This window comes from Somniosus microcephalus, unplaced genomic scaffold, assembly GCF_052327205.1.
Source record: "Somniosus microcephalus isolate GS21.2 unplaced genomic scaffold, FLI_Smic_1.0 unresolved_chr7, whole genome shotgun sequence".
NCBI lineage: Eukaryota > Metazoa > Chordata > Chondrichthyes > Squaliformes > Somniosidae > Somniosus > Somniosus microcephalus.
Window position 1 is genome coordinate 37,636,370 of NW_028225185.1, and position 27,545 is coordinate 37,663,914.

A 27,545-nucleotide genomic window follows, 5' to 3' on the forward strand; every position below is an offset into this window, starting at 1 on the left:
CACTGCAATGTCGGGGGGCAGTACTGAGGGAGCGCCGCACTGTCGGAGGGGCAGTACTGAGGGAGTGCCGCACTGTCGGAGAGGCAGTACTGAGGGAGTGCCGCACTGTCGGAGAGGCAGTACTGAGGGAGTGCCGCACTGTGGGAGGGGCGGTACTGAGGGAGCGCCGCACGGTCGGAGGGGCAGTACTGAGGGAACGCCGCACTGTCGGAGGGGGCAGTACTGAGGTGAGCGCCGCACTGTCGGAGGGGCAGTACTGAGGGAGTGCCGCACTGTCGGAGAGGCAGTACTGAGGGAGCGCCGCACTGTCCTGCAGTAAAACGGTGATTACACTTCCAAAATAGTACTGCATTGTCTGTGAATTGCTTTGGGTCGTCCGGTGGTCATGCATGTCTTTCTTTGCTGTTTCTAGCCCTCCCTCCCTTGTCTGTGCTATTTATAGCAAGCCCCGTCGGAATCTCGATTGAGAGAGAGAGTGGGTGACGTAAAGGGAGATACCAGTCAAGCCTGACACAAAAGGACGTGCGACCGACCTCCCTCTCCCTGTCCCGACGACCCTGAAGCCATTCTCTTCTCGAGGGCCTGAACGATCTCACCATGGACGATATTTATAAAGCCGCAGTGAGTATAACCTTCTGCGAGGTGCCGTTCCGTCTCAACCCGTTCGGTGATACGGCACGGGTAGCGAGATGGTGCCTTTCACCACCTCAGGACGTCCCGAAGCGCCTCACAGCCAATGAAGGACTTTTTTTGAAGTGTAGTCACTGTTGTAATGTGGGAAACGCGGCAGCCAATTTGCGCACAGCAAGCTCCCACAAACAGCAGTCATATAAATGACCAGAGCATCTGTTTTTAGTGCGGGCGCTCCCTCAGTACTGCCCCTCCGACAGTGCGGCGCTCCCTCAGTACCGCCCCTCCGACAGTGCGGCGCTCCCTCAGTAACCGCCCCTCCGACCGTGCGACGCTCCCTCAGCACTGCCCCTCCGACAGTGCGGCGCTCCCTCAGTACTGCCCCTCCGACAGTGCGGCGCTCCCTCAGTACTGCCCCTCCGACAGTGCGGCGCTCCCTCAGTACCGCCCCTCCGACAGTGCGGCGCTCCCTCAGTACTGCCCCTCCGACCGTGCGACGCTCCCTCAGCACTGCCCCTCCCACAGTGCGGCGCTCCCTCAGTACCCGCCCCTCCGACAGTGCGGCGCTCCCTCAGTACCGCCCCTCCGACAGTGCGACGCTCCCTCAGTAACGCACCTCCGACAGTGCAGCGCTCCCTCAGTACCGCCCCTCCAACAGTGCGGCGCTCCCTCAGTACTGCCCCTCCCACAGTGCAGCTCTCCCTCAGTACCGCCCCTCCGACAGTGCGGCGCTCCCTCAGTACCGCCCCTCCGACAGCGCAGCGCTCCCTCAGTACTGCCCCTCCGACAGTGCGGCGCTCACCTCAGTACTGCCCCTCCGACAGTGCGGCGCTCTCTCAGTACCGCCCCTCCGACAGTGCGGCGCTCCCTCAGTACTGCCCCTCCGACAGTGCGGCGCTCACCTCAGTACTGCCCCTCCAACAGTGCGGCGCTCCCTCAGTACTGCCCCTCCGACAGTGCGGCGCTCCCTCAGTACCGCCCCTCCGACAGTGCGGCACTCCCTCAGTACTGCCCCTCCGACAGTGCGGCGCTCCCTCCGTACTGCCCCGCCGACAGTGACGCGGGACGGGGAGGGGGTGAGTGGGACTGAATGTAGTCCTCCGATCCGCGCCCCCACCACCCCCCCCGTTTGCCCCACGACCTTGAACTTCCGCAAGGTGACGCCCTCTATTTCCTTTGGCCCGTGGAGTCCATATTCCGCACCCCTCCGCTCCCCAAATTCTCCCTCCGAATTGGACAGAGGCAGCACTCCCCTTCGGGCGTGGATCCTGAAACCGCTGGGCTCGGAGTTTCCTCCGTGGGCACGGGTTATGGGGGGGACCTCTGCCCCAGTCGGAGAAGGGGTGGCGATGGGGGGAGAGCAACTGTGCAAAAAGTCCCCTTCAGCTACGGAATGAGGTGGCGGAGTTGTGGGGCGGGAGTCGACATATCCCTTGTCCTTTTTCCCCCCCGTCTCTACCTCCCTCGGGATGAGGTTTAAATGCTGGTTCGCTATCCCGAGCTGTGACAAGGGGACAAGGTCTCTGGCTGAATGTTCCCCCCGCCCCAGGCTCGTAAACTTCAACCCACACAACCCGCCTTGAAGTCACTGGTTTAAAGCTCCTCAAACAGTCGTTTACTAAACTCGGTCATCGGTTAAGCTGCGATGGGCGGAACTGTTAAAATATCTGTGCCGCCGGCAGGGCTGATATGTAAGCATTGAGTCACAGAATCAGCGAATAATGCAGCACTGACTGAGGCCGTTCAGCCCATCGCGTCTGTGCCGGCTCTGTCGGTGAGCAATCCAGTCAGTCCCCCTCGCCCGCTCTTTCCCCATATCCCTGCAATTGTTTCTTCTTCTAGTATTTATCCAATTCCTCTTTCGAAGGCTACTATTGAATCGTTATCCCCTTAGCCTTCTCTGCTCCAAGGAGAACTACCCCAGCTTCTCCAGTCTCTCCACATCACTGAAGTCCCTCATCCCTGGTACCATTCTGGTCAATCTCCCCTTAACCTTCTCTGCTCTAAGGAGAACAACCCCAGCATCTCCAGTCTCTCCACATCACTGAAGTCCCTCATCCCTGGTATCATTCTGGTCAATCTCCCCTTAACCTTCTCTGCTCTAAGGAGAACAACCCCAGCTTCTCCAGTCTCTCCACGTAACTGTAACCCCTAATTCTAGGAATGGTTGTAGTAAATCCCTTCTGTACCCAGTCCAAAGCCTTCACGTCCTTCCTAAAGTGTGGTGCCCCGAATTGGACACAATTCTCCAGCTGTGTTTTATCCAGGTTTAGAATAACTTCCTGGCTCGTGTGCTCTACGCCGCTATTTATAAAGCCCAGGACCCCGTATACATTAGTAACTGCTTTATTAACTTGCACTGCCAGCAAATATTTGCGCACATATACCCGCCAGGTCTCTCTCTGCTCACACTCCCTACAGGGGGCTATTCCACTACAGGAGGATATTCCACTACAGGGGGCTATTCCACTACAGGAGCCTATTCCACTACAGGGGGCTATTCCACTACAGGAGGGCTATTCCACTACAGGAGGCTATTCCACTACAGGAGGCTATTCCACTACAGGGGGCTATTCCACTACAGGAGCCTATTCCACTACAGGAGGCTATTCCACCACAGGGGGCTATTCCACTACAGGAGCCTATTCCACTACAGGAGGCTATTCCACTGTAGGGGGCTATTCCACTACAGGAGGCTGTTCCACTACAGGAGCCTATTCCACTACAGGAGGCTATTCCACTACAGGAGCCTATTCCACTACAGGAGGCTATTCCACTACAGGAGCCTATTCCACTACAGGAGGCTATTCCACTACAGGAGGCTATTCCACTACAGGGGACTATTACACTACAGGAGGCTATTCCACTATAGGAGGCTATTCCACTACAGGGGGCTATTCCACTACAGGAGCCTATTCCACTACAGGAGGTTATTCCACTACAGGAGGCTATTCCACTATAGGAGGCTATTCCACTACAGGAGGCTATTCCACTACAGGAGGCTATTCCACTACAGGAGGCTATTCCACTACAAGGGGCTATTCCACTACAGGAGCCAATTCCACTACAGGGGGCTATTCCACTACAGGAGGCTATTCCACTACAGGAGCCTATTCCACTACAGGGGGCTATTCCACTACAGGAGGCTATTCCACTACAGGAGGCTATTCCACTACAGGAGGCTATTCCACTACAGGGGGCTATTCCAATACAGGAGGCTATTCCACTGCAGGAGGCTATTCCACTACAGGGGGCTATTCCACTACAGGAGGCTATTCCACTACAGGAGGGTATTCCACTACAAGGGGCTATTCCACTGTAGGGGGCTATTCCACTACAGGAGCCTATTCCACTACAGGGGGCTATTCCACTACAGGAGGCTATTCCACTACAGGAGGCTATTCCACTACAGGAGGCTATTCCACTACAGGAGGCTATTCCACTACAGGAGGCTATTCCAGTACAGGAGGCTATTCCACTACAGGAGGATATTCCACTACAGGAGGCTATTCCACTACAGGAGGCTATTCCACTACAGGAGGCTATTCCACTACAGGAGGCTATTCCATTACAGGGGGCTATTCCACTACAGGAGTCTATTCTGCTACAACGGGCTATTCCACTACAGCAGGCTATTCCACTACAAGGGGCTATTCCACTACAGGGGGCTATTCCACTACAAGGGGCTATTCCACTACAGGAGGCTATTCCACTGCAGGAGGCTATTCCATTACAGGGGGCTATTCCATTACAGGAGGCTATTCCACTACAGGAGGCTATTCCACTACAAGGGGGCTATTCCACTACAGGAGGCTATTCCACTACAGGAGGCTATTCCACTACAGTGGGCTATTCCACTACAGGGGGATATTCCACAACAGGAGGGCTATTCCACTACAGGAGGCTATTCCACTACAGGAGGGCTATTCCACTACAGGAGGCTATTCCACTACAGGAGGCTATTCCACCACAAGTTGGCTATTCCGCTACAGGAGGCTATTCCACTACAGTGGACTATTCCACTGCAGGGGGATATTCCACTTCAGGAGGCTATTCCACTACAGTGGGCTATTCCACTACAGGGGGCTAGTCCACTACAGGAGGCTATTCCACTGCAGGAGGGTATTCCACTACAAGGGGCTATTCAACTACAGGAGGCTATTCCACTACAAGGGGCTATTCAATTACAGGGGGCTATTCCACTACAGGAGGCTATTCCACTACAGGGGGCTATTCCACTATAGGAGGCTATTCCACTACAAGGGGCTATTCCACGACAGGAGGCTATTCCACTACAGGGGGCTATTCCACTACAGGGGGCTATTCCACTACAGGAGGCTATTCCATTACAGGGGGCTATTCCATTACAGGAGGCTATTGCACTGCAGGGGGCTATTCCACTACAGGAGGCTATTCCATTACAGGAGGCTATTCCACTACAGGGGGATATTCCACTACAGGAGGCTATTCCACTACAGGGGGCTATTCCACTACAGGAGGCTATTCCACTACAGGGGGCTATTGCACTACAGGAGGCTATTCCATTACAGGGGGCTATTCCACTACAGGAGGCTGTTCCACTACAGGGGGCTATTCCACTACAGGAGGGCTATTCCACTACAGGAGGCTATTCCACTACAGGGGGCTATTCCACTACAGGGGGCTATTCCACTACAGGGGCCTATTCCACTACAGGGGGCTATTCCACTACAGGGGCCTATTCCACTACAGGAGGCTATTCCACTACAGGGGGCTATTCCACTACAGGAGGCTATTCCACTACAGGGGGCTATTCCACTACAGGAGGCTGTTCCACTACAGGGGGATATTCCACTACAGGAGGCTATTCCACTACAGGAGGCTATTCCACTACAGGAGGCTATTCCACTACAGGAGGCTATTCCACTACAGGGGGCTATTCCACTACAGGAGGCTATTCCACTACAGGGGGCTATTCCACTACAGCGAGCTATTCCACTACAGGAGCCTATTCCACTACAGGCAGCAAATCCACTACAAGGGCCTATTCCACTACAGGAGCCTATTCCACTACAGCGAGCTATTCCACTACAGGAGCCTATTCCACTACAGGCAGCAAATCCACTACAAGGGCCTATTCCACTACAGGAGCCTATTCCACTACAGCGAGCTATTCCACTACAGGAGCCTATTCCACTACAGGCAGCAAATCCACTACAAGGGCCTATTCCACTACAGGAGCCTATTCCACTACAGGGGGCTATTCCACTATAGGAGGCTATTCCACTACAGGAGCCTATTCCACTACAGGAACCTATTCCACTACAGGCAGCTATTCCACTACAAGGGGCTATTCCACTACAGGAGCCTATTCCACTACAGGGGGCTACTCCACTACAGGAGGCTGTTCCACTACAAGGGGACTATTCCACGACAGGGGGCAGTTCCACTTCTCCTGGGTCCTTCAGTTTAAAGGCAGACACTGGCTGGAGAGTCTAGAACTAGGGGTCACAGTCTCAGGATAAGGGGTTGGCCATTTAGGACTGAGAAGAGGTGAAATATCTTCACTCAGAGGGCGGTGAATCTTTGCAATTCCATACCTCCGAGGGCTGCAGAGGCTCAGTCAGTGAGTATATTCAAGGCAGGAAGAGAAGGATCGGAGCTGGCGTCTGTACAGGGGAGCAGTGTGTAGGCAGCACTGTGGCCTGGGTAGTGTGGCTTGAATCTCAGTTTACGTATTGATTTACGTTGGCCCTGCGGTCCTGCTTCCTGCTCCTGCGTGTGTTTCTGCCACCTCCATTCTATTGCCACCTGCCTCAGCTCATCTGCTGCTGAAGCCCTCATGCATGCCTTTTGTCACCTCTTAAACGCGACTATTCCAACGCTCTCCCACCCGGCCTTCAACCTTCCACCCTCCGTAACCATCAGTTCATCTTAAACTCTGCTTCCCCGTGTCCTAACTCGCACCCAGTCCCGTTCATCCTTCACCCTCCTGTGCTCGCTGACCTATGCTGGCTCCCGGTATGGCAACCATCCTGGTTCTGGTTCTCCATCCCCCACCCTCGTCCTATCTCTGTAAACTCTTCCAGCCCGTACAACCCTCTGAGATCTCTGCGTTCCTCCAATTTTAGGCCTCTCGCGCATCCCCCGATTTCCACCATTGGCAGCCGGGCCTTCAGCCGCCTGGGCCCCGAGTTCTGGAATTCCTCCCTGTTACCAAGGGGCTTCCCAATGGGGATTATCCCAATCCAAGGTGTTTGGAAGAGCGTCACACTGTCGGAGGGGCGGTACTGAGGGAGCGCTGCACTGTCGGCGGGGCGGTACTGAGGGAGCGCCGCACTGTCGGAGGGGCGGTACTGAGGGAGCGCCGCACTGTCGGAGGGGCAGTACTGAGGGAGCGCCGCACTGTCGGAGGGGCGGTGCTGAGGGAGCGCCGCACAGTCGGAGGGGCAGTACTGAGGGAGCGCCGCACTGTCGGAGGGGCGGTACTGAGGGAGCGCCGCACTGTCGGAGGGGCGGTACTGAGGGAGCGCCGCACTGGCGGAGGGGCGGTACTGAGGGAGCGCCACACTGTCGGAGGGGCTGTACTGAGGGAGCGCTGCACTGTCGGAGGGGCGGTACTGAGGGAGCGCTGCACTGTCGGAGGGGCAGTACTGAGGGAGCGCCGCACTGTCTGAGGGGCGGTACTGAGGGAGAGCCGCACTGTCGGAGGGGCGGTACTGAGCGAGCGCCGCACTGTCAGAGGGGCGGTACTGAGGGAGCGCCGCACTGTCGGAGGGGCGGTACTGAGGGAGCGCCGTACTGTCGGAAGGGCGGTACTGAGGGAGCGCCGCACTGTCGGAGGGGCAGTACTGAGGGAGCGCCGCACTGTCGGAGGGGCAGTACTGAGGGAGCGCTGCACTGTCAGAGGGGCAGTACTGAGGGAGCGTCGCACTGTCGGAGGGGCAGACCTCAGGGAGCGCCGCACTGTCGGAGGGGCGGTACTGAGGGAGCGCCGCACTGTTGGAGGGGGCGGTACTGAGGGACTGCCGCACTGTCGGAGGGGCGGTACTGAGGGAGCGCCGCACTGTCGGAGGGGCAGTACTGAGGGAGCGCCGCACTGTCGGAGGGGCGGTACTGAGGGAGCGCCGCACTGTCGGAGGGGCAGTACTGAGGGAGCGCCGCACTGTCGGAGGAGAAATGCAAGTTCTTTCTTTTACCTAGTTAATAAAAAGGCTTCGGGGCCTTGTCGTCACCATGACGACCACAAGGCCTTTCTGCCCACGCCATAACCGTCACCCTAAGTGCTGCTGTCTCTCTCTCTCTCTTTCTCTCCCTCTTCAGGTTGAACAACTCACCGATGAACAGAAAAGCGGTAAGTATAACTGCAGTCCGTCCCGCCACCCCTGGATTAATTGTCGGGGACACCGAGGTGGGGCGGGGCCTACCCGTCAAATGGCGATGTCAGTTTTAGCCTCGCTCCCCCTTTCCTTTTCCAATGCCCCTCACCCTTCCCTCCTGGAAGATTCACCAGACTGATACCTGGGATGGCAGGAATGACGTATGAGGAGAGATTGGGTCGATTGGGCTTATACTCGCTGGAGTTTAGAAGAATGAGAGGGGATCTCATCGAAACTTATAAAATTCTAACAGGACTAGACAGACTAGATGCAGGAAGGATGTTCCCGATGGCGGGGGAGTCCAGAACCAGGGGTCACAGTCTAAGGATAAGGGGTAAGCCATTTAGGACTGAGATGAGGAGGAATTTCTTCACCCAGAGAGTGGTGAACCTGTGGAATTCTCTACCACAGAAGGCAGTAGAGGCCAATTCATTAAATATATTCAAGAAGGAGTTGGATATATTTCTTAAGGCTAAAGGGATCAAGGGATATGGGGAGAAGGCAGGGACTGGGTACTGAATTTGGATGATCAGCCATGATCTCATTGAATGGCGGAGCAGGCTCGAGGGGCCGAATGGCCGACTCCTGCTCCTATCTTCTATGTTTCTAGCCCACACCTGGAGCACTGTGAGCAGTTCTGGGCCCCACACCTTAGGAAGGATATACTGGCCTTGGAGGGAGTGCAGCGTAGGTTTACCAGAATGATACCCGGGCCCCAAGGGTTAAGTTACGAGGAGAGATTAGACAAACTAGGGTTGTATTCCCTGGAGTTTAGACGGTTAAGGGGTCGATCTGATCGAAGTTTTCAGGATATTAAGGGGAACTGATAGGGTAGAGAGAGAGAAACTATTTCCGCTGGTTGGGGAGTCTCGGACTCGGGGGCAGAGTCTAAAAATTAGAGCCAGACCTTTCAGGAGTGAAGTTAGGAAACACTTCGACACACAAAGGGTGGGAGAAGTTTGGAACTCTCTTCCGCAAACGGCAATTGATGCCGGGGGTCAATTGTTCATTTTAAATCGGAGATTGATAGATTTCTGTTACGGGGCAAAGGCGGGGAGATGGAGTTAGGTCGAGATCAGATCTCGTTGAATGGCGGAACATCTCAAGGGCTGAATGGCCTCCTGCTGTTCCTGGGAGGGAACATAGGAACTGGAGGAGGCCATTCAGCCCCCTCGGGCCTGTTACATTAGGAACAGGAGGAGGCCATTCAGCCCCCTCGGGCCTGTTACATTAGAAACAGCAGGAGGCCGTTCAGCCCCCTCGAGCCTGTTACATTAGGAACAGGAGGAGGCCATTCAGCCCCTCGGGCCTGTTACATTAGGAACAGCAGGAGGCCGTTCAGCCCCCTCGAGCCTGTTACATTAGGAACAGGAGGAGGCCGTTCAGCCCCCTCGAGCCTCTTGCATTAGGAACAGGAGGAGGCCGTTCAGCCCCCTCGAGCCTGTTACATTAGGAACAGGAGGAGGCCGTTCAGCCCCCTCGAGCCTGTTACATTAGGATCAGGAGGAGGCCATTCAGCCCCTCGGGCCTGTTACATTAGGAACAGGAGGAGGCCGTTCAGCCCATCGAGCCTGTTACATTAGGAACAGGAGGAGGCCATTCAGCCCCTCAAGCCTGTTACATTAGGAACAGGAGCAGACCATTCAGCCCCCTTGAGCCTGTTACTTTAGGAACAGGAGGAGGCCGTTCAGCCCCCTCGAGCCTGTTACATTAGGAACAGGAGGAGGCCATTCAGCCCCCTCGAGCCTGTTACATTAGGAACAGGAAGAGGCCGTTCAGCCCCTCGAGCCTGTTACATTAGGAACAGGAGGAGGCCATTCAGCCCCCTCGAGCCTGTTACATTAGGAACAGGAGGAAGCCATTCAGCCCCTCGAGCCTGTTACATTAGGAACAGGAAGAGGCCGTCCAGCCGCTCGAGCCTGTTACATTAGGAACAGGAGGAGGCCGTTCAGCCCCCTCGAGCCTGTTACATTAGGAACAGGAGGAGGCCGTTCAGCCCATCGAGCCTGTTACATTAGGAACAGGAGGAGGCCGTTCAGCCCCTCGGGCCTGTTCCACCATTCAATGAGATCGTGGATGATCTGTATCTTAACTCCATCCACCCGCCTTGTTTCCCGATCCCTCGGTAGCCTCACCCAACAAAAATCTCCGTCTTCAAAGCTCCAATTGACCCCCAGCCTCGACAGCTCTTTGGGGGAGAGAGTCCCAGATTTCCACCACCCTTTGTGTGAAGAAGTGCTTCCTGACATCACCCCTGAACGGCCTGGCTCTGATTTTAAGACTGCGCCCCCCTTCGCTTGGGAACCCCGCTCCCCGATCGCCAACCAACGACATCTGCTGGAGGGCGAGAGCGTTGCGCCAGACCGGAGCCCGGGGCGAGAGTTCCAGCAGCCAATGGGACGAGCCAGGGGTGGGTCGGCGGGGGGTGTTGGGAACTTGCCGACTTTAAGGAGCTGGAAGGTCTATTGAAGCCTTAAAGAAGTAATTCGTTGGATATTGACCATGGTCCTAACTTCTAAGAGCATTGATTCCCTTCTGGGCAGGACAGAAACAGCGGTTCAGCACCTTTCGGAGGCCGTGGTCCTGGCGTCATAGAGTCATCGAGTTATACAGCACAGAAAGAGGCCCTTCGGCCCATCGTGTCCGCGCCGGCCATCAAGCCCTGTCTATTCTAATCCCATTTTCCAGCGCTTGGTCCGTAGCCTTGTATGCTGTGGCGCTTCAAGTGCTCATCTAAATGCTTCTTGAATGTTGAGGGTTCCTGCCTCTACCACCCTTTCAGGCAGTGAGTTCCAGATTCCAACCACCCTCTGGGTGAAAAGTGTTTCCTCAAATCTCCTCTAAACCTCCTGCCCCTTACCTTGAAACTATGCCCCCTGGTTATTGACCCCTCTACTAAGGGGAAAAGTTCCTTTCTATCTACCCTATCTATGCCCCTCATAATTTTGTACACCTCAATCAGGTCCCCCCCTCAGCCTTCTCTGCTCTAAGGAAAACAAACCCAGCCTGTCCAGTCTCTCCTCATAGCTGAAGCGCTCCAGCCCAGGTAACACCCTGGTGAATCTCCTCTGCACCCTCTCCAATGCAATCACATCCTTCCTATAGTGTGGCAACCAGAACTGCACACAGTATTCCAGCTGTGGCCTAACTAGCGTTTTGTACAGCTCCATCATAACCTCCCTGCTCTTGTATTCTATGCCTCGGCTAATGAAGGCAAGTATCCCATATGCCTTTTTAACCACCTTATCTACCTGTCCTGCTGCCTTCAGGGATCTATGTACATGTACACCAAGGTCCCTCTGATCCTCTGTCCTTCCTAGGGTCCTACCATTCCTTGTGCATCGCTCCAAGGGTCATGGGCTCAGTTCCATAGATCTGGACATGTATGGGTTGGCACTGGGGAAACTCAACTCAACTGGGCAACTCATGCCCTTCAGAGAAGGAAAATGTCCACCTCACCCAGGCCAGACCTACATCTGACTCTCAATTGCCTTGAAGTGCCCCTCGCCCAGGTAGAAGGCCCACCACCAACTTCTCAGGGCAACTAGCGAGGGGCAATAAAGGCCATAGAGGGAGCTTTGTTCAGTATCTAACCCGTGCTGTCCGTGCCCTGGGAGTGTTTGATGGGGACAGTGTAGAGGGAGCTTTACTCTGTATCTAACCCCGTGCTGTACCTGCCCTGGGAGTGTTTGATGGGGAAAGTGTAGAGGGAGCTTTACTCTGTATCTAACCCGTGCTGTACCTGCCCAGGGAGTGTTTGATGGGACAGTGTAGAGGGAGCTTTACTCTGTATCTAACCCGTGCTGTATCTGCCCTGGGAGTGTTTGATGGGACAGTGTAGAGGGAGCTTTACTCTGTATCTAACCTGTGCTGTACCTGCCCTGGGAGTGTTGATGGGGACAGTGTAGAGGGAGCTTTACTCTGTATCTAACCCCGTGCTGTATCTGCCCTGGGAGTGTTTGATGGGGACAGTGTAGAGGGAGCTTTACTCTGTATCTAACCCGTGCTGTATCTGCCCTGGGAGTGTTTGATGGGGACAGTGTAGAGGGAGCTTTACTCTGTATCTAACCCGTGCTGTATCTGCCCTGGGAGTGTTTGATGGGACAGTGTAGAGGGAGCTTTACTCTGTATCTAACCCCGTGCTGTATCTGCCCTGGGAGTGTTTGATGGGGACAGTGTAGAGGGAGCTTTACTCTGTATCTAACCCGTGCTGTATCTGCCCTGGGAGTGTTTGATGGGGACAGTGTAGAGGGAGCTTTACTCTGTATCTAACCCGTGCTGTATCTGCCCTGGGAGTGTTTGATGGGGACAGTGTAGAGGGAGCTTTACTCTGTATCTAACCCGTGCTGTACCTGCCCTGGGAGTGTTTGATGGGGACAGTGTAGAGGGAGCTTTACTCTGTATCTAACCCGTGCTGTACCTGCCCTGGGAGTGTTTGATGGGACAGTGTAGAGGGAGCTTTACTCTGTATCTAACCCGTGCTGTACCTGCCCTGGGAGTGTTTGTTGGGGACAGTGTAGAGGGAGCTTTACTCTGTATCTAACCCGTGCTGTACCTGCCCTGGGAGTGTTTGTTGGGGACAGTGTAGAGGGAGCTTTACTCTGTATCTAACCCGTGCTGTACCTGCCCTGGGAGTGTTTGATGGGGACAGTGTAGAGGGAGCTTTACTCTGTATCTAACACGTGCTGTACCTGCCCTGGGAGTGTTTGATGGGACAGTGTAGAGGGAGCTTTACTCTGTATCTAACCCCGTGCTGTACCTGCCCTGGGAGTGTTTGTTGGGGACAGTGTAGAGGGAGCTTTACTCTGTATCTAACCCGTGCTGTACCTGCCCTGGGAGTGTTTGTTGGGGACAGTGCAGAGGGAGCTTTACTCTGTATCTAACCCCGTGCTGTACCTGCCCTGGGAGTGTTTGTTGGGGACAGTGTAGAGGGAGCTTTACTCTGTATCTAACCCGTGCTGTACCTGCCCTGGGAGTGTTTGTTGGGGACAGTGCAGAGAGAGCTTTACTCTGTATCTAACCCGTGCTGTACCTGCCCTGGGAGTGTTTGATGGGACAGTGTAGAGGGAGCTTTACTCTGTATCTAACCCCGTGCTGTACCTGCCCTGGGAGTGTTTGTTGGGGACAGTGTAGAGGGAGCTTCACTCTGTATCTAACCCCGTGCTGTACCTGCCCTGGGAGTGTTTGATGGGACAGTGTAGAGGGAGCTTTACTCTGTATCTAACCCGTGCTGTACCTGCCCTGGGAGTGTTTGTTGGGGACAGTGCAGAGAGAGCTTTACTCTGTATCTAACCCGTGCTGTACCTGCCCTGGGAGTGTTTGATGGGGACAGTGTAGAGGGAGCTTTACTCTGTATCTAACCCGTGCTGTACCTGCCCTGGGAGTGTTTGTTGGGGACAGTACAGAGGCAGCTTTACTCTGTATCTAACCCGTGCTGTACCTGCCCTGGGAGTGTTTGATGGGACAGTGTAGAGGGAGCTTTACTCTGTATCTAACCCCGTGCTGTATCTGCCCTGGGAGTGTTTGATGGGGACAGTGTAGAGGGAGCTTTACTCTGTATCTAACCCGTGCTGTATCTGCCCTGGGAGTGTTTGATGGGGACAGTGTAGAGGGAGCTTTACTCTGTATCTAACCCGTGCTGTATCTGCCCTGGGAGTGTTTGATGGGGACAGTGTAGAGGGAGCTTTACTCTGTATCTAACCCGTGCTGTACCTGCCCTGGGAGTGTTTGATGGGGACAGTGTAGAGGGAGCTTTACTCTGTATCTAACCCGTGCTGTACCTGCCCTGGGAGTGTTTGATGGGACAGTGTAGAGGGAGCTTTACTCTGTATCTAACCCGTGCTGTACCTGCCCTGGGAGTGTTTGTTGGGGACAGTGTAGAGGGAGCTTTACTCTGTATCTAACCCGTGCTGTACCTGCCCTGGGAGTGTTTGTTGGGGACAGTGTAGAGGGAGCTTTACTCTGTATCTAACCCCGTGCTGTACCTGCCCTGGGAGTGTTTGTTGGGGACAGTGTAGAGGGAGCTTTACTCTGTATCTAACCCGTGCTGTACCTGCCCTGGGAGTGTTTGTTGGGGACAGTGCAGAGGGAGCTTTACTCTGTATCTAACCCCGTGCTGTACCTGCCCTGGGAGTGTTTGATGGGGACAGTGTAGAGGGAGCTTTACTCTGTATCTAACCCATGCTGTACCTGCCCTGGGAGTGTTTGATGGGGACAGTGTAGAGGGAGCTTTACTCTGTATCTAACCAGTGCTGTACCTGCCCTGGGAGTGTTTGATGGGGACAGTGTAGAGGGAGCTTTACTCTGTATCTAACCAGTGCTGTACCTGCCCTGGGAGTGTTTGATGGGGACAGTGTAGAGGGAGCTTTACTCTGTATCTAACCAGTGCTGTACCTGCCCTGGGAGTGTTTGATGGGAGAGTGTAGAGGGAGATTTACTCTGTATCTAACCCGTGCTGTACCTGCCCTGGGAGTGTTTGATGGGGACAGTGTAGAGGGAGCTTTACTCTGTATCTAACACGTGCTGTACCTGCCCTGGGAGTGTTTGATGGGGACAGTGTAGAGGGAGCTTTACTCTGTATCTAACCCGTGCTGTACCTGCCCTGGGAGTGTTTGATGGGGACAGTGTAGAGGGAGCTTTACTCTGTATCTAATCCGTGCTGTACCTGCCCTGGGAGTGTTTGATGGGACAGTGTAGAGGGAGCTTTACTCTGTATCTAACCCGTGCTGTACCTGCCCTGGGAGTGTTTGATGGGACAGTGTAGAGGGAGCTTTACTCTGTATCTAACCCGTGCTGTACCTGCCCTGGGAGTGTTTGATGGGGACAGTGTAGAGGGAGCTTTACTCTGTATCTAACCCGTGCTGTACCTGCCCTGGGAGTGTTTGATGGGGACAGTGTAGAGGGAGCTTTACTCTGTATCTAACCCGTGCTGTACCTGCCCTGGGAGTGTTTGATGGGACAGTGTAGAGGGAGCTTTACTCTGTGTCTAACCCGTGCTGTACCTGCCCTGGGAGTGTTTGATGGGACAGTGTAGAGGGAGCTTTACTCTGTATCTAACCCGTGCTGTACCTGCCCTGGGAGTGTTTGATGGGACAGTGTAGAGGGAGCTTTACTCTGTATCTAACCCGTGCTGTACCTGCCCTGGGAGTGTTTGATGGGGACAGTGTAGAGGGAGCTTTACTCTGTATCTAACCCGTGCTGTACCTGCCCTGGGAGTGTTTGATGGGGACAGTGTAGAGGGAGCTTTACTCTGTATCTAACCCGTGCTGTACCTGCCCCGGGAGTGTTTGATGGGGACAGTGTAGAGGGAGCTTTACTCTGTATCTAACCCGTGCTGTACCTGCCCCGGGAGTGTTTGATGGGACAGTGCAGAGGGAGCTTTACTCTGTATCTAACCCGTGCTGTACCTGCCCCGGGAGTGTTTGATGGGACAGTGCAGAGGGAGCTTTACTCTGTATCTAACCCGTGCTGTACCTGCCCTGGGAGTGTTTGATGGGACAGTGTAGAGGGAGCTTTACTCTGTATCTAACCCGTGCTGTACCTGCCCTGGGAGTGTTTGATGGGGACAGTGTAGAGGGAGCTTTACTCTGTATCTAACCCGTGCTGTACCTGCCCTGGGAGTGTTTGATGGGGACAGTGTAGAGGGAGCTTTACTCTGTATCTAACCCGTGCTGTACCTGCCCTGGGAGTGTTTGATGGGACAGTGTAGAGGGAGCTTTACTCTGTGTCTAACCCGTGCTGTACCTGCCCTGGGAGTGTTTGATGGGACAGTGTAGAGGGAGCTTTACTCTGTATCTAACCCGTGCTGTACCTGCCCTGGGAGTGTTTGATGGGACAGTGTAGAGGGAGCTTTACTCTGTATCTAACCCGTGCTGTACCTGCCCTGGGAGTGTTTGATGGGGACAGTGTAGAGGGAGCTTTACTCTATATCTAACCCGTGCTGTACCTGCCCTGGGAGTGTTTGATGGGGACAGTGTAGAGGGAGCTTTACTCTATATCTAACCCGTGCTTTACCTGCCCCGGGAGTGTTTGATGGGGACAGTGTAGAGGGAGCTTTACTCTGTATCTAACCCGTGCTGTACCTGCCCTGGGAGTGTTTGATGGGACAGTGTAGAGGGAGCTTTACTCTGTATCTAACCCGTGCTGTACCTGCCCTGGGAGTGTTTGATGGGACAGTGTAGAGGGAGCTTTACTCTGTATCTAACCCTTGCTGTACCTGCCCTGGGAGTGTTTGATGGGACAGTGCAGAGGGAACTTTACTCTGTATGTTTCAGAATTCCGGGCTGCGTTCGATATCTTTGTCCAGGATGCAGCAGACGGTTGTATCAGCACCAAGGAGCTGGGGAAGGTTCTCCGGATGCTGGGCCAGAACCCGACGCCCGAGGAGCTCCAGGAGATGATTGACGAGGTGGATGAGGACGGTGAGTCAGGCCCATTGCGTTTGACATTAGCGTTTGGAATTCTTGTCACACTGCCGCGTCAAGTTTATTTTCAAGAGGTGAATTGGAGCCAATAGGTTCTGAATGACTGTCCCGTATTAGAACATTAAGAAGCAGGCAAAGGGACTGGTCTAACTCTGGCATGGTGTCCGTCGGAGTAGGCCTCACATGGCAACCGTCAGACTAGGCCTCCCATGGCAACCGTCGGAGTAGGCCTCACATGGCAACCGTCAGACTAGGCCTCCCATGGCAACCGTCGGACTAGGCCTCCCATGGCAACCGTCAGACTGGGCCTCCCATGGCAACCGTCGGACTGGGCCGTGCATGGCAACCGTCGGACTAGGCCTCCCATAGCAACCGTCGGACCAGGCCTCCCATGGCAACCGTCGGACTGGGCCTCCCATGGCAACCGTCGGACTAGGCCTCCCATGGCAACCGTCGGACCAGGCCTCCCATGGCAACCGTCGGACTGGGCCTCCCATGGCAACCGTCGGACTGGGCCTCCCATGGCAACCGTCAGACTGGGCCTCCCATGGCAACCGTCGGTCTAGGCCTCCCATGGCAACCGTCAGACTGGGCCTCCCATGGCAACCGTCGGACTGGGCCTCCCATGGCAACCGTCGGTCTAGGCCTCCCATGGCAACCGTCGGTCTAGGCCTCCCATGGCAACCGTCGGACTGGGCCTCCCATGGCAACCGTCGGACTGGGCCTTGATTGGTAACCGCTGGACAAGGCCTGGGAACGGTAACCATGGGAGCAGGCCTGAGAATGAACCCATTACCTCCTCTCAGTTACTGAAAGCCTTGAACCTTTTTTCCTCCGCTACCCCTCCCCCACCCGACAGGCAGCGGGACGGTGGACTTTGACGAGTTCCTGGTCATGATGGTGATGTGCACAAAGGACGAGAGCAAAGGGAAGTCGGAAGAGGAGTTAGCCGAGCTCTTCCGGATGTTCGACAAGTAGGTGCCGGTTTCTGACGCGTCTTTGAACCCCCGAGGTTCCACCCACCCCTGGTCTGTGTTGCGCTAGTTGGGACAGTTGGTAGGACACGCCATTTGGCCTCAGTACCCTTCGCCTTTGAGAGGAGCTAAATTGGCCAGGGCTCCCCTCTCCTGCTCGCAGCTTGCTGACCCACTGCGGCAACGTTTCGGAGTGGAGACTGGTTTAATATGGGTTCGTCACCCATTAATGTGGAACATGCCAACCGTGGTCCAATGGGTGGAGCTTCAAGGCCCCTTGGACTCTGCAGCGAGTCTATTCTATAGACTCTGGAACAGTTCCCATGGATTGGAGGGTAGCTAATGTTACCTCACTATTTAAAAAAGCTGGTAGAGAGAAAACGGGAAATTATAGACCGGTAAGCCTGACATCGGTAGTGGGGAAAATGCTAGAGTCCATTATAAAAGATGTAATAGCAGAGCACTTGGAAAACAGTGACAGGATCGGACAAAGTCAGCATGAATTTACAAAAGGTAAATCATGCTTGACTAATCTACTGGAATTTTTTGAGGATGTAACTGGTAGAATAGATAAGGGAGAACCAGTGGATGTGTATTTGGACTTTCAGAAGGCTTTCAATAAGGTCCCGCATAAGAGACTAGCGTGCAAAGTTAAAGCACATGGGATTGGGGGCAAGGTACTGACTTGGATAGAGAACTGGTTGGCAGACAGGAAGCAAAGAGTTGGAATAAACGGGTCTTTTTCCGAGTGGCAGGCAGTGACTAGTGGGGTACCGCAGGGATCGGTCCTAGGACCCCAGCTATTCACAATATATATTAATGATCTAGACGAGGGAACTTTATGTAATATCTCCAAGTTTGCAGACGACACAAAGTTGGGTGGGCGTGTGTGCTGTGAGGAGGATGCCGAGAAACTCCAGTATGATTTGGACAGGTTGGGTGATTGGGCAGATGCATGGCAGATGCAGTATAATGTGGATAAATGCGAGGTTATCCACTTTGGTGGCAAAAACAGGAAGGCAGATTATTATCTGAATGGCAATAGATTGGGAAAAGGGGAAGTGCAACAAGACCTGGATGTCCTTGTGCACCAGTCGCTGAAGGTAAGCATGCAGGTGCAGCAGGCGGTTAAAAAGGCAAATGGTATGTTGGCCTTCGTAGCGAGAGGATTCGAGTACAGGAACAAGGATGTCTTGCTGCAGTTGTACAGGGCCTTGGTGAGACCACACCTTGAGTATTGTGTGCAGTTTTGGTCGCCTTATCTGAGGAAGGATGTTCTTGCCATGGAGGGAGTGCAGCGAAGATTCACCAGACTGATACCTGGGATGGCAGGAATGACGTATGAGGAGAGATTGGGTCGATTGGGCTTATACTCGCTGGAGTTTAGAAGAATGAAAGGGGATCTCATTGAAACTTATAACATTCTAACAGGACTAGACAGACTAGATGCAGGAAGGATGTTCCCGATGGCGGAGGAGTCCAGAACCAGGGGTCACAGTCTAAGGATAAGGGGTAAGCCATTTAGGGCAGAGATGAGGAGGAATTTCTTCACCCAGAGAGTGGTGAACCTGTGGAATTCTCTACCACAGAAGACAGTGGAGGCCAATTCATTAAATATATTCAAGAAGGAGTTGGATATATTTCTTGAGGCTAAAGGGGTCAAGGGATATGGGGAGAAAGCAGGGACCGGGTACTGAATTTGGATGATCAGCCATGATCTCATTCAATGGCGGAGCAGGCTCGAGGGGCCGAATGGCCGACTCCTGCTCCTATCTTCTATGTTTCTATGAGACCAGAGTACTCCAGATGTGGTCTCCCCAATGCCCTGTATAACTGAAGCATAACCTCCCTACTTTTGTATTCAACCCTCCTCGCAATAAACAATAACATTCTATTAGCTTTCCTAATTACTTGCTGTACCTGTATACTAACCTCTTGCAAATCATGCACTAGGACACCCAGATCCCTCTGCATCTCAGAGCTCTGCAATCTCTCACCATTTAGATAGCATGCTTCTTTTTTAATCTTCCTGCTAAAATGGACAACTTCACATTTTCCCACATTATACTCCATTTACCAGATCTTTGCCCACTCACTTAACCTATCTATATCCCTTTGTAGCCTCCTTATGTCCTTTTCACCATTTACTTTCCTACCTATCTTTGTGTCATCAGCAAATTTAGCCACCACACCTTCGGTCCCTTCATCCAAGTCATTTATATAAATTGTAAAAAGTTGAGGCCCCAACACTGATGCCTGTGGCACACCACTCGTTACATCTTGCCGATCAGAAAATGACCCATTTATGCCTACGCTCTGTTTCCTGTTATTACCGCAAGCTGTTGGTGCAACTATGTCCTTTGCTTATGCCAGATGGAGTTTCACCAACATTGTACTCTGGACTCATTGTTCTGCTTTCCCTGCCCCTTCTAGGCCTCCTTACTTCCGACTCACTGTTCTGCTATTTCCAATTGTCTCCAAGTTACACAGCTTGCAGTTGTTAATCATCCTAACGCCGCTGCAAAAATCTATGTTTCTATGTAACCTGATTGAGGTGTACAAAATTATATGGGGCATAGATAGGGTAGATAGAAAGGAACTTTTTCCCTTAGTAGAGGGGTCAATAACCAGGGGGCATAAATTCAAGGTAAGGGGCAGGAGGTTTAGAGGGGATTTGAGGAAGAACTTTTTCACCCAGAGGGTGGTTGGAATCTGGAACTCACTGCTTGAAAGGGTGGTAGAGGCAGGAACCCTCACAACATTCAAGAAGCATTTAGATGAGCACTTGAAACGCCATAGCATACAAGGCTACGGACCAAGTGCTGGAAAATGGGGTTAGAATAGACAGGGCTTGATGGCCGGCGCGGACACGATGGGCCGAAGGGCCTCTTTCTGTGCTGCATAACTCCATGACTCTATGGGGGAGAAATTCGGTTGGTAGCGCCACCGATTAACGCCTAAAGAGGTCGAGAAGTGGGGCGTTAGCCAATTTCCGGTCGGGCGCAAGGCGCCTAGCGCCTCGCCCCCATATTGAGTATGCATTTAGCGCTGGCACAAAATCTTAGCGCCCGCTCATGGTCGCAGGCAGATTATGACGTCATTTGAGTGTGCAACGCCTTTTGGGCGCCCCGGACCGGAAATTCAGTGGCGCCCCCCCCTCCGTAGCGCCTGGCGCTAATAAGGACAGCTTACCTGGAGCCTTCCCCACTCGCTCTCGGCCTGGGGGGGCATTATTTAAAGGGTACTGGTGTGGTTTAAAAGTGGCAGCCTTTTTGGCTCACAACTTCTTCGAGAGTTATTGGGCTGCACACTGCGAGCCATTTCACTACTGAGCCAGCGCTGGCAGAGGAGCTTCAGCCTTCTGACCATCACCTTGCTGTTAGTGAGCATTTACAACGGCAAAACTTTCTTTGCGCACTTATTATGGGGGCTGCATTGGAGGGGAACGTCCTGCTGCTGAATCATCTGGAAAGGGCACTGAGACGCAGGGAGAGGGGGGCGGGCATGGCCAGACGGAGGAGGGCCAACAGACGTCGCCACACTAGACCTTACGCTGCCAGGGTTTTCCGACAGCAGTTTTCCTACATGAACATGTCGGAGGAGCAGTGTGTCAGAAGGCTGCGCTTTAGAAAGGAGGTGGTAACTGAGCTGTGCCACTTGCTTCAGCCATATCTGCAGCCTCAGCTAAGGTGCAGGACATCTCTGTCGGTGGCTGTGAGGATGACTGTTGCCCTAAACTTCTACGCAAGCGGCTCCTTTCAGGCCACAACTGGGGACATAGCCAACATCTCGCAGTTTGCGGTGCATCGCTGCATCCGTCAAGTGACTGATGCCCTGTTTAAAAGGAGGCGGCAGTACACCTCCTTCCCAATGACCCTGGACAAGCAGCAGGAGCGCGCAGAGGGCTTCGCTGCAATAGCGGACTTCCCCGCAATAGCGGACTTCCCCATGGTGCAGGGTGCCATTAACTGCACGCACGTGGCTTTGCGGGCACCTGTAGAGAATCCGGAGAAGTTCCGCAACCGCTTGGGGCTCCATTCCTTTAATGTCCAGCTGGCCTGTGACCACCGACAGCTGATGCTCGCAGCGAATGCGCAGTTCCCAGGCAGCAGCCACGACGCCCTCATCCTGCGCCAGACTTCTGTTGCAGACCTTTTCGAGGCCCCGGCTCACCCAGGAGGCTGGCTTCTTGGGGACAAGGGCTATCCTCTGTGCCCGTGGCTGATGACCTGCCCCTTTAAGAGCTGGCCGGCGCCAGTGTGTCTCAGGGAAAGTGATTATTGACAGCACCTACGCTGCGCCCCGCCGCCGCAAAATTGGGTTGCGCCGCCGGGTTAGCGCCTTAAGAGTATCGTGCAGCGCTTGATTTAGCGCCGCAATCACCCTCAGGGGCGCTGCAACCCAATATCGCGCCAGGTGGCGCTAAAATTCACCTGGCGCTAAGCTTTGCGCTTCGCCAGGACTCGCGCCGCAAACGGGGCGATACCCAATTTCTCCCCCTATGTCTCTATGTAACCTCCTCCAGGTTTGCAGTGTGGAGTTTGCACATTCTCCCCGTGTTTGCGTGGGTTTCCTCCGGGTGCTCCGGTTTCCTCCCACAGTCCAAAGATGTGCGGGTTAGGTTGATTGGCTATGGTAAATTGACCCTTCGTGTTAGGGGGATTAAATATGTGGGGTTACGGGGATAGGGGTGGGATATGTGTTGGTGTAGGGGTTACGGGGATCGGGTGGGATATGTGTCGGTGCAGGCTCGATGGGCCGAAATGGCCTCTATCTGCACTGTGGGGTTTCTGTGATTTCTGTGGTTTCTGTCCTACAACCCTCCGATTCTGGCCTCTCGCGCAAGTTAGTGTTGCTAATGGGACCTGAGGAAGAGGTCCGCCCTGGCTTGGCCTGGGAGCATGGCGAGGTAATGGGGACGGTGTTGGCGCTCCTGGGGAGGCAACTGTCTCTCACCAGTCAGGAACCGAAAAGGGGTAATGAAGGGAGGTTGAGAAACCAGGGGGGGCGGGGGGGGGGGGAGGGGAGGGTGAGTTTGAACGTGAGGCTACTGGAAGGGTCTTCTCCTGGGTGGGTAGGGAGGGGGGGGATTCCGCTGCTTTCGAGCAATGACCTCACCCTTTCTCGCTGTCGCCAGGAACACAGACGGTTACATCGACCTGGACGAGCTGAAGGGCATGTTAGATGCCACGGGAGAGTGCATCACCGAGGACGACATCGAGGAGCTGATGAGAGACGGGGACAAGAACAACGACGGGAAGATCGACTATGACGGTGAGTGCAGGAAGGAAGAGAAGTCCTCTCCAGGTCTGGCTTCAATACATCAAGACAAGCCCTGCCAGTCTGGTTCACCAGATTTTTTTTATTCGTTCATGGGATGTGGCAATGCCAGCATTTATTGCCCATCCCTAATCGCCCCTTGAGAAGGTGGTGGTGAGCCACCTTCTTGAACCGCTGCAGTCCGTGTGGTGAAGGTGCTCCCACAGCGCTGTTAGGGAGGGAGTTCCATGATTTTGACCCAGCGACGATGAAGGAACGGCCGATATATTTCCAAGTCAGGATGGTGTGTGTGACTCGGAGGGGAACTTGGAGGTGGTGATGTTCCCGTGCGCCTGCTGCCCTTGTCCTTCTAGGTGGAAGAGGTGGCGGGTTTGGGAGGTGCTGCCGAAGAAGCCTTGGCGAGTTGCTGCAGTGCATCTTGTAGATGGTCCACACTGCAGCCACGGTGCGCCGGCGGTGGAGGGAGTGAATGTTTAAGGTGGTGGACGGGGTGCCGATCAAGCGGGCTGCTTTGTCCTGGATGGTGTCGAGCTTCTCGAGTGTTGTTGGAGCTGCAACTCATCCAGGCAAGTGGAGAGTATTCCATCACACTCCTGACTTGTGCCTTGTAAATGGTGGAAAGGCTTTGGGGAGTCAGGAGGTGAGACACTCGCCGCAGAATACCCAGCCTCTGACCTGCTCTTGTTACCACAGTATTTATGCGGCTGGTCCAGTTAAGTTTCTGGTCAATGGTGACCCCAGGCTGTTGATGGTGGGGGATTCGGCGATGGTAATGTCGTTGAATGTCAAGGGGAGATTAATGAGTCCTCTCCCAGTCTAGTTCCCTCTTCTAGACCACTTGGGTCTGCACAGCCTCGGGGAATCGAGTATTGGACGTCCCCGCCGCATTGCCCGAGACCCACACTGGTCCAGACTGTATCTCACCCGTAGGACCAGCGGGAGAGCTGGAACAGCACGGGTTCTGTTGAAATGGGGCCTGGCAGAAGCTCAGGCTGTTTAAGGGCAGGGGCGGGTAGAAGAAGAACAGAGCGAGGAGGGGGTTAGTAAAAAATATTCAACAGGTGGGAAAAGGGGGAGAAAGAGAGAGACGCGTAAAAGAGAGAGAGAGGGAGAGGAGAGAAGGAGAGAAGGAGAGAGGAGAGAAGGGGGGGACGGGGAAGAGAGAGACAGAGAGAGAGAGAGAGAGAGAGACAGAGAGAGCAAGCGAGAGCGAGAGCGAGAGAGACAGAGACAGGGGGCCTGATGTTCAGTGTGTCTGGTGACCAGACAGGACACCAGACCCAGATTCGAGGATGTCTGGGAGTTGGGCCGAGGCCCTGTCTGTCTCGGGGAGGGCCTGCTGAAGCTGGTTGACGATTGGTGGGTGGGAGGCCGAGGCCCAACATGGCGGCTGGGACAGGAAGCCCATCGCTCCGACACACTCTACATCTACCTCTGCCTCTCCCACAGAGTTCCTCGAGTTCATGAAGGGAGTCGAATAGATCCTCGGGGGGGAATCGGCGATATCGACAGAGCGGCTCTCATCCAGGGATCCCGCGGAAGAACACACCAGCTTTGGGTTCCAGTCAAGGACTTGTTTGCGGTTATGGGATGTCGGGCACTCTGTCAGCAGTGACTCGATCAACGCCTCTCGCTGACATGCAATAAATCTGTGTGCTTAATCTCTGCTTCGACATCCATAACGCCTCGTCCTGACTGGAACAAAGCTGTGTGTTTCTTCAGGGGGGGATCACAACGACACTGAGAGCGCTCTTCTCGATATCTCCGTTCCCCCAGAGGAATCTACACTTCGACTCCCTTCATGACCTCGAGGACTCTCAGGGCAGCAGGCACGGGGTTAGATACAGAGTAAAGTTCCCTCTACACTGTCCCATTAAACACTCCCAGGGCAGGTACAGCACGGGTTAGATAGAGTAAAGCTCCCTTTCCACTGTCCCATCAAACGCTCCCAGGGCAGGTACAGCACGGGTTAGATGCAGAGTAAAGCTCCCACTACACTGTCCCATCAAACACTCCCAGGGCAGGTACAGCACGGGTTAGATACAGAGTAAAGCTCCCTCTACACTGTCCCCATCAAACACTCCCAGGGCAGGTACAGCACGGGTTAGATACAGAGTAAAGCTCCCTCTACACTGTCCCCATCAAACACTCCCAGGGCAGGTACAGCACGGGTTAGATACAGAGTAAAGCTCCCTCTACACTGTCCCATCAAACACTCCAGGGCAGGTACAGCACGGGTTAGATACAGAGTAAAGCTCCCTCTACACTGTCCCATCAAACACTCCCAGGGCAGGTACAGCACGGGTTAGATACAGAGTAAAGCTCCTCTACACTGTCCCCATCAAACACTCCAGGGCAGGTACAGCACGGGTTAGATACAGAGTAAAGCTCCCTTTAAACTGTCCCATCAAACACTCCCAGGGCAGGTACAGCACGGGTTAGATACAGAGTAAAGCACCCTCTACACTCTCCCATCAAACACTCCCAGGGCAAGTACAGCACGGGTTAGATACAGAGTAAAGCTCCCTCTACACTCTCCCATCAAACCTCCCAGGGCAGGTACAGCACGGGTTAGATACAGAGAAAAGCTACCTCTACACTGTCCCCATCAAACACTCACAGGGCAGGTACAGCATGGGTTAGATACAGAGTAAAGCTCCCTCTACACTGTCCCATCAAACACTCCCAGGGCAGGTACAGCACGGGTTAGATACAGAGTAAAGCTCCCTCTACACTGTCCCATCAAACACTCCCAGGGCAGGTACAGCACGGGTAGATACAGAGTAAAGCTCCCTCTACACTGTCCCCATCAAACACTCCCAGGGCAGGCACAGCACGGGTTAGATACAGAGTAAAGCTCCCTCTACATTGTCCCATCAAACACTCCCAGGGCAGGTACAGCACGGTTAGATACAGAGTAAAGCTACCTCTACACTGTCCCCATCAAACACTCACAGGGCAGGTACAGCACGGGTTAGATACAGAGTAAAGCTCCCTTTACACTGTCCCATCAAACACTCACAGGGCAGGTACAGCACGGGTTAGATACAGAGTAAAGCTCCCTTTACACTGTCCCATCAAACACTCCCAGGGCAGGTACAGCACGGGTTAGATACAGAGTAAAGCTCCTCTACACTGTCCCCATCAAACACTCCCAGGGCAGGTACAGCACGGGTTAGATACAGAGTAAAGCTCCCTCTACACTGTCCCATCAAACACTCCCAGGGCAGGTACAGCACAGGTTAGATACAGAGTAAAGCTCCCTCTACACTGTCCCATCAAACACTCCCAGGGCAGGTACAGCACGGATAGATACAGAGTAAAGCTCCCTCTACACTGTCCCATCAAACACTCCAGGGCAGGTACAGCACGGGTTAGATACAGAGTAAAGCTCCCTCTACACTGTCCCATCAAACACTCCCAGGGCAGGTACAGCACGGGTTAGATACAGAGCCCAGCAGGTGGTACTGTTCACCATCCTAAACATGAAATTGAAATGAAGAGAGAGAGAGACACACCCACAGAACAAGTGTGGGGCTCCCCCCCCCCCCTCCAGACTCCACTGTTCCAACGCTCTCCCGGGGCTGCCTCCCAACGCGGTTCCCTCCGTAACCATCCGCTCATCCAAACCGCTGTGCCCTGCCCCGCGCCCTGCTCACCCCATGAACATTCTCGCCAATCCAGCCCTACAACCAACCCCCTCAAACTGATGCAGTCAAGGGGGGAGCTGGATAAACACACAAGGGAGAAAGGAATAGAAGGATATGGTGATGGGGTGAGATGAAGAGGGGGCGGCAGGAGGCTCGTGTGGAGCAGAAACACCGGCACGGAGCAGAGGGGCCGAATGGCCTGTTTCTGTGCTGTACATTTCGATGTCATTCTCTATTCTCATATCGTGTTCAAATCCCTCCACGGCCACCTCGCTCCCCCCCCTCCCTATCTGTGTAACCTCCTCCAGCCCCTACAACCCTCCCAGATCTCTGGGCTCCTCCAATTCTGGCCTCTTGCGCATCCCCCGATTTCCATCGCTCCGCCATTGGCGACCGCGCCAGGGCCCCCGAGCTCTGGAATTCCCTCCCTAAACCTCTCTGCCTCTCTCCTCCTTTAAGACGCTCCTTAAAACCGACCTCTTTGACCCAGCTTTTGGTCGCCTGGTCCTAATATCTGCTGATGTGGCTCGGGTTGAATTTTGTCCGATTTACGCTGCTGCGAAGGTCTTGGGAAATTTCTACTGTGTTGAGGAGGGGAGGGCTGTATAAATGCGGATTGTTGCGTCGGTCCTGTCCCTGAAGTCATCTCTTTCCGGGACACATCTGTCGAAGGAAGGTGGGTCAGTCGACCTCGCGCTGACCCGTGCCAATCGAGAGGCCGCTCCGTGAATGGCGAGGCTGAATCGGCACCGCAACAAAATGGAGGCAGAGGTGTTGGGTGGGTAGAAAAAAAAAACTCCCGCGATCAACTGAGATTTTACTTTGGCTTTTTATTCAAACGGTTCCAAAAACATTTCTGTACAGGACACCTTATCCAAGAAAAGTCATTTGATAAACGGGGACAGACGACAGCTTCCCTGGGGGAGAAGAATCATCAAACTCGGGGCCCGTGTTTAAAAACCTCTTAAAAAGACAACAAAAGCCTGCCGTGTAGGCCGGCGGCCATCTTGGATTGCGTGGGCCATCGACAAGGGAGGATTGACCCAACGATCGGTCGCCCCCGTTCAGGACTAAGCACAGGACCGAACGCAGATTGAATCCAATCTCGGGCCTTTCCCCCACCCCCACCCCTCAACTTTCCCAGTCTAGTTGTGCAGATTCTAATTCCAGAGTTTGTCTCTTTTCTGCCCCCTCTCCTTGCCAGGGCGACTTTCCCCAACCGCCCGCCCG

General features: G+C 54.1%; 1 protein-coding gene across 1 annotated transcript; it reads left to right on the top strand.

The window, feature by feature from the left end:
- The first annotated feature begins 490 nt into the window (after positions 1–490).
- LOC147086808 (troponin C, slow skeletal and cardiac muscles-like) lies at positions 491–24,326 on the top strand. The gene is made up of 6 exons (XM_085978984.1): positions 491–621; positions 7,933–7,963; positions 16,262–16,408; positions 17,271–17,385; positions 22,523–22,659; positions 24,115–24,326. Exons 1-6 carry the CDS (start codon positions 598–600, stop codon positions 24,144–24,146), a joined length of 486 nt encoding a protein of 161 aa, XP_085835110.1. The 5' UTR covers positions 491–597; the 3' UTR covers positions 24,147–24,326.
- The last annotated feature ends 3,219 nt before the right edge of the window (positions 24,327–27,545 follow it).